At 45.2% G+C, this 17,056-nt stretch overlaps 1 protein-coding gene across 2 annotated transcripts in view; it reads left to right on the top strand.

The window, feature by feature from the left end:
- PPL (periplakin) overlaps positions 1-17,056 on the top strand; it is a 130,724-nt gene that overhangs the window by 96,056 nt on the left and 17,612 nt on the right. For both annotated transcript variants that reach the window (XM_089694098.1, XM_089694097.1), the window contains 10 exons: positions 6,469-6,592; positions 8,567-8,692; positions 8,778-8,819; positions 10,108-10,269; positions 10,415-10,522; positions 12,368-12,463; positions 12,918-13,040; positions 13,345-13,491; positions 13,670-13,821; positions 15,560-15,654. In XM_089694098.1, coding sequence (XP_089550224.1) covers positions 6,469-6,592; positions 8,567-8,692; positions 8,778-8,819; positions 10,108-10,269; positions 10,415-10,522; positions 12,368-12,463; positions 12,918-13,040; positions 13,345-13,491; positions 13,670-13,821; positions 15,560-15,654 — 1,175 coding nt within the window. The remainder of the gene's footprint in view (positions 1-6,468; positions 6,593-8,566; positions 8,693-8,777; positions 8,820-10,107; positions 10,270-10,414; positions 10,523-12,367; positions 12,464-12,917; positions 13,041-13,344; positions 13,492-13,669; positions 13,822-15,559; positions 15,655-17,056) is intronic.

Below are 17,056 nucleotides of genomic sequence, written 5' to 3'. Positions count from 1 at the left end.
TTCAGGGTCTGCACACCTGCTCCGCCTATTATGAGGGACTCCCACCATCCCTCTGATGAGTTTCAGGGTCTGCACACCTGCTCCGCCTATTATGAGGGACTCCCACCATCCCTCTGATGAGTTTCAGGGTCTGCACACCTGCTCCGCCTATTATGAGGGACTCCTACCATCCCTCTGATGAGTTTCAGGGTCTGCACACCTGTTCTGCCTATTATGAGGGATTCCCACCATCCCTCTGATGAGTTTCGGGGTCTGCACACCTGTTCTGCCTATTATGAGGGATTCCCACCATCCCTCTGATGAGTTTCGGGGTCTGCACACCTGTTCTGCCTATTATGAGGGATTCCCACCATCCCTCTGATGAGTTTCGGGGTCTGCACACCTGTTCTGCCTATTATGAGGGATTCCCACCATCCCTCTGATGAGTTTCGGGGTCTGTACACCTGCTCCGCCTATTATGAGGGATTCCCACCATCCCTCTGATGAGTTTCAGGGTCTGCACACCTGTTCTGCCTATTATGAGGGATTCCCACCATCCCTCTGATGAGTTTCGGGGTCTGCACACCTGTTCTGCCTATTATGAGGGATTCCCACCATCCCTCTGATGAGTTTCGGGGTCTGTACACCTGCTCCGCCTATTATGAGGGATTCCCACCATCCCTCTGATGAGTTTCAGGGTCTGCACACCTGTTCTGCCTATTATGAGGGATTCCCACCATCCCTCTGATGAGTTTCGGGGTCTGCACACCAGCTTTGTCTATTGTAAGGGGTTCCCACAACCCTTGTGCTAAGTTCCCGGGTCTACAAACCTGCTCTGCCTATTATGAGGGGTTCCCATCTTCCCTGTAGTGAGTTCCCGGATCTGAACCATCTGCTGTGCCCATTATGAGAGGTTTCCACTATCCTTGAGCTGGGTTTGTGGGTTTGCTCACCTGCTGTTCCCATCATGAGGGGCTTCAGTATCCCTTAGCTGGGTTCCTAGGTCTGCACACCAGCACTGCCCAATATCGGGGGCTCCCACTGTTCCTGAGCTGGGTTCCCAGTAGACTTGTGCACTCCAAAAATGTTTGTTTTGTTTTGTATGCATTCATTCATTGAAGATTTTTGTTTTGTCATATTGGTTAATGTGGGCCACGATTTCGACCAACAAACGAACGTCGATCGGTCATCGGATGACTGATCGGTCCATTTTCTTACCGTGTATTCCTGCCTTACATGCATGTCTGTACACGCAGCTTCTTTACTTTTGTAGATTTCTTTTTTTTTTTTCACCATCTTCAGTTCTTACGACAGATACAGTAATTTTCTTGCAGACTAGGGACAAAAAATATACGCTGTGCTTCCAGCATGGCTAATCAGGGCCATATGCAAAAAAAAAAAAAAAAGAAACGGCAACATGTGTAAGAACATTTGCATTGCAGATTAGGAAGAATAGGAGTGGAGTTCTAAACAAAATAGATGGGAGCAACTGACAGCTGATGACTTAATATTGCTTCCATATATCTTCCAGCTGCTGTAAATTGACGGTTAGGATACAGAAAGGTATAGGATGACCGCATGTCTATGCATTCTATTCTGAGAAACGCTTGTTAACCCCTTGGTGCCAATGGTACGCATATATGCAGCCTAACAGAAGTAGGTCATTATCAATGAGGCCGTATATATGTGTACTGTCTTTGTGCCGGGACCGCTCCGCACAACGAGCTCCCAGAACAGAGATGGGGCTTTCACTAAGAGCCCTGGGTCTTGTACTAACGACTGGGACCCAGGACGCCTGGTTCCTGGTCACCTAATCGCTGCAGTAGCCTCTGATTGGCTATCAAAATGATCAAAGTGCAGCCTGCCCATGTGTTTTCTTTCTCTTCTGAATGGAGAGAGATACATTGTATCTTTCTCTCCTTTTGGGGGAGAAAAATGTAAACCAACAAAAAAAAAAAATCTAAAAATTAAATTAAAAAAATCCAGATCTAGGTTAACCCCTTAGCGCCGGCACCTACCGGCCCTTTAAGGGTTTCAGAAGCCAGGAGGCGGGATTTTAAGGTCATGTGACCGCCGGGATTCGCCGTCACGGTGGTCACATGATCGGGAAAGGTTCCGATCGAAAGAGTACCGGACATGTGTGCTGCGAGCTCGCTGTCAGCACATATGTCTTTCTTAATTGCACGCAAATGTGTGGCCGCTCGACAACCAATGTAAGGGTCAAAGTCAGTATATTTTGGGGAAGACTTTGTAAAAAGCATTTTTTAAATTATCATTAGTGTCAGAGTGTTTTAGGCAGGATTAAAAAACAAAATGCACACTATTGTTTTTGGGCCCGACTACATCAACAGATAACATCCACATATGTGGTATCGCTGTGACCGTCAGGAGCAGGAGAATTTATTTTGGGTTGTTCTTTGGTGGTAAGTTACTGTAATAGCAAGAAATATGCAAAAATCTGGAGATATCCGTTATCATTTACCACCAAAAGAAAGCTGAGATTGTCCTGAAAAAAAAAAAACAATAAGGTATAATACACCTGGATACACTAAATCAGGGTTTCTCAACCAGGGTTCCATAGAACCCTAAAGCCGGCCATGCATGGGTCGAAAATCGACTGATTTTGTGTCCAAAAATCGGACCTAAGGAATCGGACGATTTTCGCTCTGTTAGTAGGGCAACGGCCGATTTTCGTGGTTCCTCCCCTTTTCGGTGATCGGGTTTGTTGGAAAATTTGTGAAAAACGACCGTTTTTCAACTCAATGATGGTCGAATCGTACGATCGTTTTTTCCGAAAAGAATACACGCATGAGCCGTGACCTGGAAGGAACAGAAGTTTCGCCTGTTATATGGGGTGAACTTTATGACTTGGTCGGTCAATTTTCGAAATCATTGATGGTGCCATCGGATTACCGAGCGAACGACGTTTCTGATTTTCAGCCGAAAATTTGTTTGGAATTCGAACCATGTATGGCCTGCATTAGATTCCTCCAAAGGCTGCTAGGGGTTCCTTCAGCACTTTCTGCCTCTCAGAGAAGTTCTCACTGACACCAAGATATTTTTAGCTATCTATAAGGGGGTAATTCTTCCCAATGACAACAAATGTAAGGAGCAGGGGCGAACTGACTATTTGGAATCTTGGGCACTTCCCGAGGGCCCGGGGTCAGTAGAGGGCCCATGAGATGCCCCTGGTACCTTTTTCATGTGCTTTTTTGAGTTTGGGCAAGGACACAGGGGCCCCATGAGTTGTCAGTCTGCCCCTGGTAAGGAGCATTCTTCCCACTGACCATCACACCAATGTATCATGAGTTGTAGATATAGTAACTATTAGCAGGGGTTCCCCGAGAATGGAAAGTTATTCAAAGGGTTCCTCCATGTTGAGAAGGTTGAGAATGGCTGCACTAAGTAGTTGCGATGATATGTACAGTTTTACTAACACATGTCAAAGTTGCAAAATTCAGGCATTAACATTTGTTTTACCCTCCAACACTAAGGAGATAAAGTAGTGCTCCGCCCAACATATAGCATTCATGGACAGAAATACATTTTGATAGGTCGTTCCAGAAATCCACTACACCACTGGTCCACGTGAAGAAGACAGAGTTCACTGTGGTGTAATGTGATGTTATTTTGCTCATAAACACGAGACATAGAGAAGTACAAAATACAGCAATTACAATTAAAACTCTGTGTCCCTTTGTAGAGATTTTCTCTTTTTTTCCTGCTGTATCTCTGGAAAATCTCTGCAAAGTGATGGGCCCATATTAGTTGTCACCAGAACAGGTGTCCCCATTGGAAGATTTTCTCCTTATTCCTGTCCTGGGGACAATTGGTTTGACTCTTCCATCGCTTTCTAAGTGCCAGTGCTGCCCAGGACAAATAGAGAAGGCAAATCTTTACCAAGGGAACAGAGGCAGCAATAACTCACCAGGGGTTCTAATTCCTCCCTCTACGAGGGGCGACTGAAAAGTTCTCAGCTTACCAATGAAAGGTTGTCGGGAGCTCAATCGTTCATGGCTATATTTCAACATAGTCCCCTTTCAGCGCCACATACTTTTGCTACCGGTTCTGCAGGCCCATTATTCCTTCTATGTAGAACGTTTCATCCTTCATGTCAAAAAACTCCTCCATCGCAGCCATAACATCATCATCTGATGGAAAGTGGGTACCAGCTAGAAGTTGCTTGAGCTTAGGGAAAAGATGAAAGTCTGAGGGAGCCAAATCTGGCAAGTAGGGAGGGTGTGGAACGGGCGGACTGACAACTCACGGGGCCCCCGGTCAATAGGGGATCATGGGGCCCCTGTGTCCTTGCCCAAACTCAAAAAAGCCTATGAAAAGGTACCAGGGGCATCTCATGGGGCCCCCTACTGACCCTGGGCCCTCAGGCAGTGCCTGAGTTTCCAAATGGACTGGATGGACAAACGTCCATCCAGTTCAACCATAAAAAAAAAAAAAAAAAAAAAGTTATAATCCTACACCCACAGTTGATCCAGAGGAAGGCAAAAAAACCCAGCAAAGCATGATCAAGTTTGCTCCTGCAGGGAAAAAATTCCTTCCTGATCCCTCGTGAGGCAATCGGATATTAATAATAGACTTTACTGTGCTTCTATGCATTGATAAAGCCCTTGAAAATGTTTTTTATCCATCTCCTGACCAGGGGCGGACTGACAACTCATGGGGCCCCCGGGCAATAGGGGATCCCAAACTCAAAAAATCCTATGAAAAAGGTACCAGGGGCATCTCATGGGGCCCTCTACTGACCCTGGGCCCTCGGGCAGTGCCCAAGTTTCCAAATGGCCCCTGGTGTGGAAGTAGTCTGAAGTCACAAGACTCGATGGCCAACATTGCAATGGTGGACTTGTGCGCTGGTGCATTGTTTTGGTGGAAAAGGACACGCTTCTTCAACATTCCGTGGGGTTTCGCCTTGATGGCCTCCCGCAAACGCGTCAGTTGAGCAGCATAATACGCACCGTTCACAGTTTCACCCTTTAAAACATAAAATAAAAATGTTGGCTTTGCATACACTTTTGATTTGTGTTGGTAGTGCAGTCATACTGAGAGTGCGCTGAGAATGATCACAAGACTCTCTGTAACTTGAGTGACTTTTTTCTGAGTGCACAATGGCAGTCTGGGGGAGATCAGTGTATACACTTCCCTGCCTTTGGGGCAGGGAACGCTATTGTGATAGAAATAAGAGGAATTGCCTTTGCTGACTTTCCATTGAAGACGCCTAGGTGTCTACAGTACAGAAGACTACAGGTGTCTCATCATCTCACGCCTGGACTATTGCAACTCCCTCCTCACCAGCCTACCCAAACGAACACTATCCCCACTCCAGTCGATCCTAAACTCAGCGGCTAGACTCATCCACCTCACCAAGCGCTCCACATCCGCCTCCCCCCTCTGCCAATCCCTTCATTGGCTCCCGATTGCCCAATGCATCAAATTCAAACTGCTAACTCTGAATTACAAAGCCATTCAAAATGCCGCCCCGAACTACATAACTGACCTGATACCCAAATACTACCCTACCCGTGCCCTCCGCTCCTCACAGGACCTCCTACTCTCTAGCTCCCTGGTCTCCTCCTCCCACGCCTCGCCTGACTGCAGGACTTCTCCAATCCTCTGGAACTCCCTACCCCAATCCATCAGACTGTCACCTACCCTCCTCACCTTCAGGCGCACCCTGAAAACACTCCTCTTCAGGGAAGCCTACCCCAACCTCACCTAACACCTGACCTCACCTAACAACTAACCTCCTCCACTCCTCCCACCACTCCGTCCCCCACAGCCATCTCCTCCTGTGCCACCTTCCCCTCCCTCCTAGATTGTAAGCTCGAAAGAGCAGGGCCCTCGAACCCCTCGTGTATTGTATTGTTACTGTCTTGTCTCATGTTCTGTCCCCCTTGCTACTGTACAGCGCTGAGCATACCCTTTGGCGCTATAGAAATACTGTATAATAATATAATACAGTATGTGAGCCACACAACTGCAAAACAATCATGGAGCTGGTGAGGTCCGATTTCCTGATTTAAAAGCTTGTTCTGGGTCATTACAGCCAAGTAAATAGCATTTTCACGAGAAGGACAGCAATGCATTTTTAATCCAGGCCAAGAAGTAATTAGTTAGCACACTATAGCACATTTGTTAAAAAAAAAAAGAAAAGAACTTTATTTATATAGATATGCAATTTTGTAGACTCCGATATTGAGATTATACAATTTTGTAGACTCTCATGTTCTCTCAAACACTTCTTCAAGATATACCAGCCTGTTTTGATATTGTTGACTATATCATTTGATAAAAATTCTATAAAATTATTGAAGTAAAAAAAAAACAAAAAACTGTACAAGATCTGCCCATGCACTGAACAATGGTGGTCCCACCAGTAGATTATGGACTACCCACTTTAAACTCAGGACTGTGCATTCATATCATGTTTTTGTGTGTTCCGTGGTGCCCAAGTGACTGTCAATTGTTCCCCGCCAGCATCCGGCAGCTGAAAGAACGTCTTAGCAGCCAGAGACAGAAACACGATCAGATCTACAACCAGAAGGTTGCCACCCTAGAAGCCCCAAAAGTCAACTGGAGCAAAGTCATAGATGACAAGATGGTAAGAAGCATGCGGTACACCAGTATTAGGCTATGTTTACCTGGGTTTCAGACTCTTACTAGAGGCGTAACTAGAACCTAAAAGGGCTCTGGTGTAAGGAACCATGAGAGCCCTCCTGACCCCCAGCTTGGGGCCCTTACATCTGAGCCAGGTGGCTGAAAAACCAGGGCCCAATTGCAAGTGCGACCTTTGCAACCCTGGTAGTTCTGCCACTGTGGTCAGTATTTTTTTTATTATTTTATTTTTTTTATTATTTTTTGCCATTTTGTTTTATTTTTACAAATATATTTTTTACAATATCTTAGGAGCCCCATTGGGGGGCTTTGTTGAGATATCAGGGGTCTAAACAGATCTGAAGTTTTACCTTTGAGACAGAGAAAGGAGATTGAGGACACAACCCTGAATCTCCATCTCTGCAGCCTCAGCAGCACAGAATGAATGGACAGAACTAGCTCTATACAGAGATTTCCGTTCATTCATAAACTGAAGCATAGTGAACACAGTTCACTATGCTTCAGTTATAAATGGACAGTCAGTGATCGGTACAGATCACTAACTCTGTTCATTCAAAAAAGGAAGGGGCTGGTGAATGGCATGACAGGGGGGGCTAGGGGATTACACAGAGGCCCCAGGGCAGCAGAAAGAAGAGGAAGCTGGATAGGAGGGGTGGTGGGGCAGCATATAGAAGTAAAGCTCCTCTCCATTTTCCTCCTACAGCCGCTGAATGCCTGTTGGGGGATCAGCTCTTCTATATGCTGCCCCTCCTATTCAGGTGTACAGGGGGCTGCATGGGGCCCCTGGGGCCAGGTAGCAATTGTGACCCCTGTACTTACACCCATGGCTCTTACCTTTTTTGTAATCGAAGCAGGGACTGGGAATGCAAAAACGAAAGCTCCAAAAGCAGAATGTGTAAAGTTCAGATTTAATGTTATTTAGACTCATGTCAAAAAAAGCCAGCCTGTGTCAGGAGTTCAGTGGCCCTTCATCAGGGCTTGGTACTATTAAATAAAATGTGTACTGCAGTGATCCTGAGGGGTGGTCTGATGATCGCTCTAGAAGCTGGCTTAACTTGTAACAGACTAATTACCCCTCAGAATTCTTCCAATGTTATCGGTCCAGTACACTTTGTTTGAAAGAGCAAGCCTTGATGAAAGAGGGGCCCTAACCCCCCAAAAACATGTTTGTTTCTTAAGACATAAGAGTTTGAATAAAACTGTCCCATAATACAAGCAGGGGAATTGCTAGACCTAGGCTTGTGGCCTTGGGTCGCCAGTTAAATGCCCCAGGTCTCAGGACTTTAGCCACTACTTCATAAGGTAGGTAGGAGTGCTAACTGCTTGTGTTGTATACAGGAGCGTACAGTATGGGTAAAAGTTTGTGTAACAGACATATACTGTAGACATCCCTCTGTGCTGCTCAACCTCTATAGTGTTGGGCAGGTACTAGTAGAGAAGAAGGGATGCTGTAGACCAAAAGGGGAGCAAACAGAGGGAAAATCTTAAGCGATAGGGAGAACAAGAAAAGGACATAAGCCCTGTTCACTGTGGTACTCTGCAACTTCTCACCCTAGGTATGCCCAAAGGTGCTCTGGGTCTTTTGGATACTATCAACACCCCTGAACAGGGGTGGACTGACAACTCATGGGGCTCCCAGGCAATAGGGGATCATGGGGCCCCTGTTTCCTTGCCCACACTCAAACCACACCCAAAAAAGCCTATGAAAGGTACCAGGGGCATCTCATGGGGCCCCCTACTGACCCCAGGCCTTCGTGGTGCCCGAGTGCCCGTTTGGTCAGTCCGCCCCTGCATATGAGAGAGACATAGAAAAGAAATGCAGTTCACAGTAAGGCTACACAACAACACCCCCCCCCCCAACCCCCTTAAGAAAGTATGTCCATGACATGTCACCAGCAAAAGGATGGACCACAAAACTTTCCTGTTTGTAACATACCATGTTCTTCTTGTTTCATCACAGGAACAGCTCAATGGTGCTGGCTTTGCCACAGACTTACCCAACCTGGAAAACCAGATTATGGAGCACAACATGTTTCACAATGAGATCAAAGCCCTGGGAGACCACATTAACAAAGACGGCGACAAGGTGGGTGTCAGTATTGAAGGCCTTTCAAGGTAATGTACAGTAGGTGCATGTCCATGTCACACTGACTGCTTTTATCTTCCGGCAGGACTACATCAGCGGACTGCAAGTCAAATATCAGAAACTCTTGGTAAGAACCAATTGCTTTGTGCTATTTTGACCATAGGCTTGATATACCATGGCCAGTAGTCATTTGTCGTCCTAGCACTTGGTGAAGATTTCTCAATGTCACTAGTCCAGTATTCTGGTTGTCCTTGGTAATACCAGTTGATTGCTACTAGTAGTGGCAACTGTTCTCTGCCCCTTTATTGGCACTAATGATTTGGTTTTAATACCACTGACTGGGGGGGGCCCTTCTTCAACACTAGTCATGTTACACTATACGGCCCAAAGTTTAGCGACACTTAACCACCACACTTATTTGAGCTTGTTGGACATCCCGTTTTAAAGCCAAGGATATTAATATAGCATTGACCCCCTATTTACATCCTTTAACAGCCTCCACTCTTCTGAGATGGCTTTCCACAAGAGTTAGAAGTGTGTCTGTGGAAATTTGTGCCATCAAGCCAAAAAAGCATTTTTTGAGGTTGAGTGAGAAGACCTCTCACAACTGGTGTTCCAAAAGGTGTTTTAATGGAGTTGCAAAGGCCACTCGAGTTTCTCCACCTAAAAATCATCATGTTCTATGGAGCTGACTTTGCGCACAGAGACACAAGCAAGTTAAAGTAGAACAGAGCCTTCCCCAAACTAATACCACAAGGTTGGAAAAAAACAATTGTGTAAAATGTCTGTGTGATGTTGCATTAACAGTACCTTTCACTGGAAACATCTGAACTCAATCATTTTGAGGGGTGACCACATACTTTTCGCCATATTGTGTACCTTAGAGCTTTGGGATAGTGCTCTTTGTTGCCACTGGTTGTCCATTGTTAATAGTCCCTTACACATCTCTTCAGTGCCATTTATTTTAATTCACGCCCACTATCTGTTTCAGTTTTATGGGGGTTAGCAATCAAGTCTCCTCAATGCCATCATTTATGCCTTCTCAATACTAAAGCCCATACATCTTATTGCCTCTGGACCAGGGGCGGACTGACAACTCATGGGGCTCTCAGGCAATAGGGGATCATGGGGCCCCTGTGTCCTTGCCCACACTCAAACCACACCCAAAAAAGCCTATGAAAGGTACCAGGGGCATCTCATGGGGCCCCCTACTGACCCCGGGCCCTCAGGCAGTGCCCGTGTTCCCAAATGGTCAGTCCACCCCTGCTTTAGGCTTAACCCTTCCGTTACATTGATCATATTTTGTTGTTTTAGGGGAAAACTTTACTATTACTAATTGGCTCTAGTCCTTCAGGATCTCCAGTTGTGTTCTCGCATTTGGCTCCTTTGTGACAATCTCCCATTTTATGTTACAGAGTGCATCCCAGAAGCGCCAACGAGATTTAAACACCCTGCAGGATTACATGCAGCGCTGCACCAATGAGCTTTACTGGCTGGACCAACAGGAGAAGGAACGCATGGAGTATGACTGGAGCGACCGCAACACTGATTACATCAGCCGTAGGAGGCAATACGAGGTAGGTTGGGAGATCATAGTGAGACGTAAACCTCTCCAGTTAATGGAGCGGTTTACATGCCTGGTTTGTAACAGGTGCTTGTCCTAAAATAATGTCATATTATATTCTTCTTTAGAATAATGACCATTTCCCTTTTTTCTTGTAGAACTTTATCCAGAGGAGCCTAGAAGCCAAAGAACATGAAATCAACAAGCTGCAGGAGGAGGGTGAAAAGTTGTTGACAGATGGGCACCCAGCAAAGATCCCAATAGAGGTAAAGATATTTCACAAACCTCAACACCAAACCAGCTCATGACTTATTGCAGCCTCTATTGCCCATGGGGTGCCTTAAAGTGTTACTAAACCCACAACAGTACAATCAGTCTGTATATGCAGTAAAGCATGCTTGTTGTACTCACTGTGGAACCTAAGGGGTTAATCCTCTGTATTGTGTAAAAATGCTGTTTGAGCCTGACCTCTCTGATCCTCCCCTTCTTCCAGCGCCCCCCTCTTATCTCCTGATAAGACATATAGTGTGGAGACGCACTGTACATGCTCAGTTTGGTGTGTATTGGTAGAGAGGTTTTTTTTTTCTTGGAAGGGTGCATATGATCAGCACAGGCCATTAAGCAATTTCCAGACAGAGGTCAGGGGTTCTGCATCCTCCTAGAGCAGAAAGAATACTCCTTCTACAAGCTTTAACCAGTGCTATGCTGAACAGTAATAGAAGTCACAAGACTGCTATAACTCCTGATGAGAAAATGTATTTAGCAGTTTATATTTACTAAAATAATTGCATTTCCATGTTGTGTGTACTGTGGGAGACTAGATATAGTGAATGCAGGGTCCGGGGAGACCAGATATAGTGAGTGCGGGGTCCGGGGAGACCAGATATAGTGAGTGCGGGGTCCGGGGAGACCGGATATAGTGAGTGCAGGGTCCGGGGAGAGCAGATATAGTGAATGCAGGGTCCGGGGAGACCAGATATAGTGAGTGCGGGGTCCGGGGAGACCAGATATAGTGAGTGCGGGGTCCGGGGAGACCAGATATAGTGAGTGCGGGGTCCGGGGAGACCAGATATAGTGAATGCAGGGTCCGGGGAGACCGGATATTGTGAATGCAGGGTCCGGGGAGACCGGATATAGTGAATGCAGGGTCCGGGGAGACCGGATGTAGTTAATGCAGGGTCCGGGGAGACCGGATGTAGTGAATGCAGGGTCCGGAGAGACCGGAAAATCGGCCAAGTCATAAAGTTCTCCCCATATAACAGGTGAAACTTTTGTTGCTTCCAGGTCACGGCTCATGCGCATATTCTTTTTGGAAAAACAATCGTATGATTTGACCATCATTGAGTCGAAAATCGGTCGTTTTTCACAAATTTTCCAACATGCCCAATCACCGAAAAGGGGAGGAACCATGAAAATCGGCCAGTGCCATTGACCCACTAACAGAGTGAAAAATGGCCAATTTATTCTTAGGTCCAATTTTCGGATGAAAAATCGGTCGAATTTCGGCCCATGTATGGCCGGCATTCGTACAGAATGTCTGCTGGATTGTACATTCCACCAACACCAGAAGAAAGTGGGAGAGCCAACTGAAGGAGCTACAAAGAGTCTAAACAGCTCCTGCACACCTTTCTCTTTAGGTTCTACCATAAAGCTTAGTACACATGATCAGAAAATCGTACGAAAAATACCAGTTTCGAAGCGATCGTATCTGATCGTTAGTACACAGCTTTCATCTGAAATTATTCGAAGGGACAAGCTTGAAAATTTTTCTCATACTATACCAGATAGTACGATTTTCGTTTAATCAGTACAATTTTTTTTCCGAACAAACAATACAATACATTGCTTCCTAATTCTTATTGTCATACAAGAGTTTTCATAACTTTAGTGACCTTCACTTTCGATGAGACTAGCATGCAAAAAAACCAAAAAAAAACAGACGATCATTCGTCCAAGATTCTCATCATGTGTGCGGGGCCTTAGATTGAGCCACAGCTGGCCACACAAGGCAAGAATCCATGAATAAAATGTGAATGTAAGTTATGAATGTTCTGCATTGTTGCTGCCTTTTTTTAGCTTTTCGGCCCTCTGAATAATGTGTCCCTTTTTAGGCTCACATGGATGCCGTACATGCAGATTGGAAAGAGTACCTGAACCTTCTGATATGTGAGGAGAGCCATCTGAAGTACATGGAGGATTTCCACCAGGTGAGATAGTCAGGCTGTACCTCTCATCTGTCCTTTTTTTAGGTGGGATTGTTCTGATTTTAGACACATGATGGTGACTTAAGCATAAATGGTCAAAGTGAGGGTGGCTGGAAGTGGGGGTTTTAAGTTCAGCTAAAATGATGTCCGTTTTTAGATATTTCTCTTGTGACACATCTTCTTGAAATGTTCAGACTTTAAAATGTGTGATTTTTAAGAATACAGGTTCCTCAAGTAACCAGATGGTCTAGCTGTAGGAGGTGTGATGGTCATACTGTAACTGTGACCATGCCATGGATGAGGGATAGGGCTGGGAGACCTTCAACTGGCCCAGATCTGCCAAAATTTAGATGGGAAGCCTACGTACCTTCTTAAGTTCATGTGCAAGACTCAGATATGGTTTTATAGCTAGGTAGACTTCAGGAGATCTCATAGAGTCTTATCTTTGTTCTTTCAGTTCAACAGAGATGCAAAGGATACCCAAGACCTGCTGAAGAAAGTGAACACTGACCTGGACCTCAAGTATAACCCGGACTTCAAAGACAAATACCAGGTTGAGGCACAGATGAGAGAGCTAGAGGTAGGAACACATCAAAGTTTGTCAGGATTTCCAAAGAAGCTGGAAACTGCTGTTGGCATTGCCATTGTGTAATACAGTCCACTTCTCAGTGAATAGAAATTTTAATTTCCAAATTTCACCTGGTGGTAAAATTTGGTATTACAGAATACATATCTGAAAATACGATTCGCTATGGATACAATTGTCTTTTTGAAGAAGCACTAAACAGCAGAAAGTTTAGGGTCCCTGTGCTGTTTAGTAGCAAGACTTCTAGCATGCATAATTCTAAATCCATGTTTAATCCTCTTATTGCTCTTGCTTCTAGGACCAGGACAAGGCTCTGGATAAGTATGAGGAAGTTGTGCGTTCTCTTCAGAATCGCAGTCACCAGGTCATGCCCTTGAAGTTCCGCAGGGAGACCCCACTTAAGCCCGTCCCAGTGGAGGCCCTGTGCGACTTTTACGCAGAAGAGGTAAATAATGTCCTCCCTGGTGTGTTGTACTGGAAGCCTCTGTTTTCCCAACAGTATGCAATGTTCTACCACTGTTGCAAAAATGCATACCTACTTTTTATGATTTTTTTTTTTGTAACATGTATCTATGATGAAATTTACATACTGACTTGGAGTTCATGTGCGTTGTGCTCTGCAGGGGGACATTAGCCGAGGAGGGCAGTACACTCTGAAGGCCAACAAGGGAGAGAAGTGGGAGGTCACGGACAGCAATGGGAAGAAGCTGGTTGCTCCAGGGGTATGCTTCAACATTCCCCCAACTGACCCTGAAGCTCTAGCGCTTGGAGAGAGGTAACTGATTGGATTATTATTATTATTATACAGGATTTATATAGCACCAACAGTTTGCTCAGCGCTTTACAATATAACGGGTGACAATACAGTTCAATACAAGAGGGTTAGGAGCAGGGGCGGACTGACAACTCATGGGGCCCCCGGGCAATAGGGGATCATGGGGCCCCTGTGTCCTTGCCCAAACTCAAAAAAGCCTATGAAAAAGGTACCAGGGGCATCTCATGGGGCCCCCTACTGACCCCGAGCCCTCAGGCAGTGCCTGAGTTTCCAAATGTTCAGTCCGCCCCTGGTTAGGAGGGCCCTGCTCCTTGGAGCTTACAATCTAAGAGATTCTATACTTACTAAAGATTATAGCTTTTTAATACGTCCAGGGACAACAAGCAACTTTGCATACGATACTTTTGATTTTCTTTCTGTGGGCTCTGAGAGCTGCCATAAGCACAGCCCCATATAAACATTGCATGGTTTACACTCAGACCTCTGCAGTCCTGGACTGACAGCAAACTGGTCATCAGGGTTCTAGATGTGGACTTTAAGGGGTCTATTTACTAAAGCTGGTTCACTCAGAATCTCGTGCACTTCTGCATAGAAACCAATCAGCGGCCAGGTTGTATTGCTAAAGCTTAATTGGACAAGCTGAGGTTAGAAGCTGATTGGCTACCATGCACAGATGCACCAGATACTGAGTGGACCAGCTTTAGTAAATAAACCCCTAAGTGTCTTTGGGTTAACAAAAGAACAATATGCTTCTGTTTTTTTTCAAAATTTTCTTAAGTCAGGAACCATTAATGAAGATTTTCATATTGCATCACTAAAAAGCAAGGTATCACTAACGAAACGGCTTACTGGCCTCTGAAAGAAGGCAGCCCCGAGCAGGGGCGGACTGACAACTCATGGGGACCCCGGGCAATAGGGGATCATGGGGCCCCTGTGTCCTTGCCCAAACTCAAAAAAGCCTATGAAAAAGGTAGCAGGGGCATCTCATGGGGCCCCCTACTGACCCCGGGCCCTCGGGCAGTGCCAGAGTTTCCAAATGGTCAGTCTGCCCCTGGCCCCAAGTTAAACCATGCCCATGTAATTCCCCACCAACCAAATATTGAGAGCAGAATGCACATCTAGGGGGACTCTAATATGTTCTTGTTCCCAGTCCTATGCTGCAAATGTATCTCTCCTCAATACACAGTACAGAGTGCAGGCAGTCTGGATATAAACAATGCAGTCATTCTTAAAATGGCTTTCTGCTCAATTCCAATGGAAACTAAGCAAAAGAAATATCAGAGTTGTTCCAGCCCTTCCCTACACCATGGACTCCTTACTGTTCCAAATAATTTTAAGGCCCCATGTACACGTGAACTCCCCTAGACTTTTAGCTCTCTTGGCAGCAGAAAAACGCTAAACTCTGGAAAAAAACGTGTAAACTTGGTGCCGTGTTCAGCCACATTTAGCGCTTGGACATTTATTCATTTGATTGCCCAGAGTATTTTCCATTGATGTGAATAAACGCCCAAGTGCTAAACACAGCTGGCATTTAGATGCGTTTTTGCCATGTTTAGCGTTTCTTGGCCACAACGTTCCTCTCCTGAACACAATTCTTCTCTGTTCAGGAGAGGAACATTTAACTGCCCCTAAACTCTGCTCCTCCTACCTGTACTTGGACACATAGGCTCTGTACAGCCATGTACAAGAGGCCTAAGATGGGGCTCCTATTTCACTAACGCTTTCCTCTTTTGGTTAGCATCTTCAACCAGTACCGAACCACAAAGCAGAAAGCATCTAGCAGCAAGAATGCTCTTCTTCAGCGCCTTGAAGACGTGAAGCGAGAATCATCAGGTATGTTACTGACGAGATATATTTAGGTTTGTAGGGACTGACGCTACTTGCTTAAGAGACCATGCAGAAGCAGCAGCAATCACCGGTTCTATCCTCCCGCAGACAGCACCAGCTCCATGTTTTTCATAGCTGGGAATTGTGTGAAAGCATGCAGAAGTGCAGACATAGTTACATAGGTAGTCTGGCTGAAAAAGACAAAAGTCCATCCAGTTCAGCCATTAAAAAAAAAAATTATAATCCTATACCCACAGTTGATCTAGAAGAAGGCAAAAAAAACCCCAGCAAAGCACGATCCAATTTGTTTCTGTAGGGGATAAAATTCCTTCCTGATCCCCCGAGAGGCAATCGGATATTCCCTAGATCAACTTTACCAAATGACATGATGGTCCTCCAGCTTTATACTACCGATAGTTCCTTCAAGGCACCACCTTCATGGTTCCAGTAGTGGGGAATATAAGAAAGCATGCAGAAGTGCAGTCATAATGCTTCACCAGTTTTATCCTCCTGCAAGATAAATATCTGACTGCAAGGCACTAATTTGGAAAATAATGGAAAAGCTTTGAAGGTTCACCATTGTTTTCCTTCTACAGGATAGTCATAGCTGTTTTACTTTCCTCTCCTGAATGACTGGTATTTTAATCCATCACCTTTATTTCATGAAGTAACCTATGTTCTATATTATAAATACAGTCTCAAAGATTATTGATGCATTTTTAATTAGTGGATGTTACAATCTGTGTCTACAGTTTTATGAACCATCTTGCACTTGCGTTAGGTCAGTGTTTCTCAACTCCAGTCCTCATGGACCCCCAACAGGTCATGTTTTCAGGATTTCCATTATTTTGCACAGGTGATTTGATCAGTTTCACTGCCTTAGTAATTACCACAGCGGTTTCATCTGAGGGAAATCCTGAAAACATGACCTGTTGTGGGTCCATGAGGACTGGAGTTGAGAAACACTGCGTTAGGCCAATGAAAGTCTAAACTGGTTGTAGAATGTTGCTCACAGTTCATGTCCACTGATATATAATCTGTATTTTGGCAGTAGTAACAACTGTAACTTATCTGCAGATCAAAGATGGTACAGGAAAAACTAGAAGCTAGCTGCCAGTGCCTGGGGTTGTCCAAGGTGAACACAAAATATTTTCCACAACAACCTAACTCTGCATCCAACTCTTCCACAAGAGGTCTTTATTATTGTGATTCAGAGAACGATGTTCACCAACCATATTTAAGATTTCTTCAGTGTAGCTAAAGGCGCTTACAGTTGTATGAGTGAGTTGATCTGTCTGTGAAGGCTTTCCCAGATGTCTCCTGCCTGACCCTGCTCTGAGGACCCATTAATTAGCCCATTAATGTTCCTCCAACACCAAGATAACTGGCATGCAGAGCATCTTCCACT

This window comes from Staurois parvus, unplaced genomic scaffold (assembly GCF_062004578.1).
Source record: "Staurois parvus isolate SC_StPar_1 unplaced genomic scaffold, SC_StPar_1.0 ptg000649l, whole genome shotgun sequence".
In the NCBI taxonomy this organism is placed as follows: domain Eukaryota; kingdom Metazoa; phylum Chordata; class Amphibia; order Anura; family Ranidae; genus Staurois; species Staurois parvus.
The sequence above is the reverse complement of the archived record's forward strand: the minus strand, read 5'-3'. Positions and strand labels throughout refer to the sequence as shown.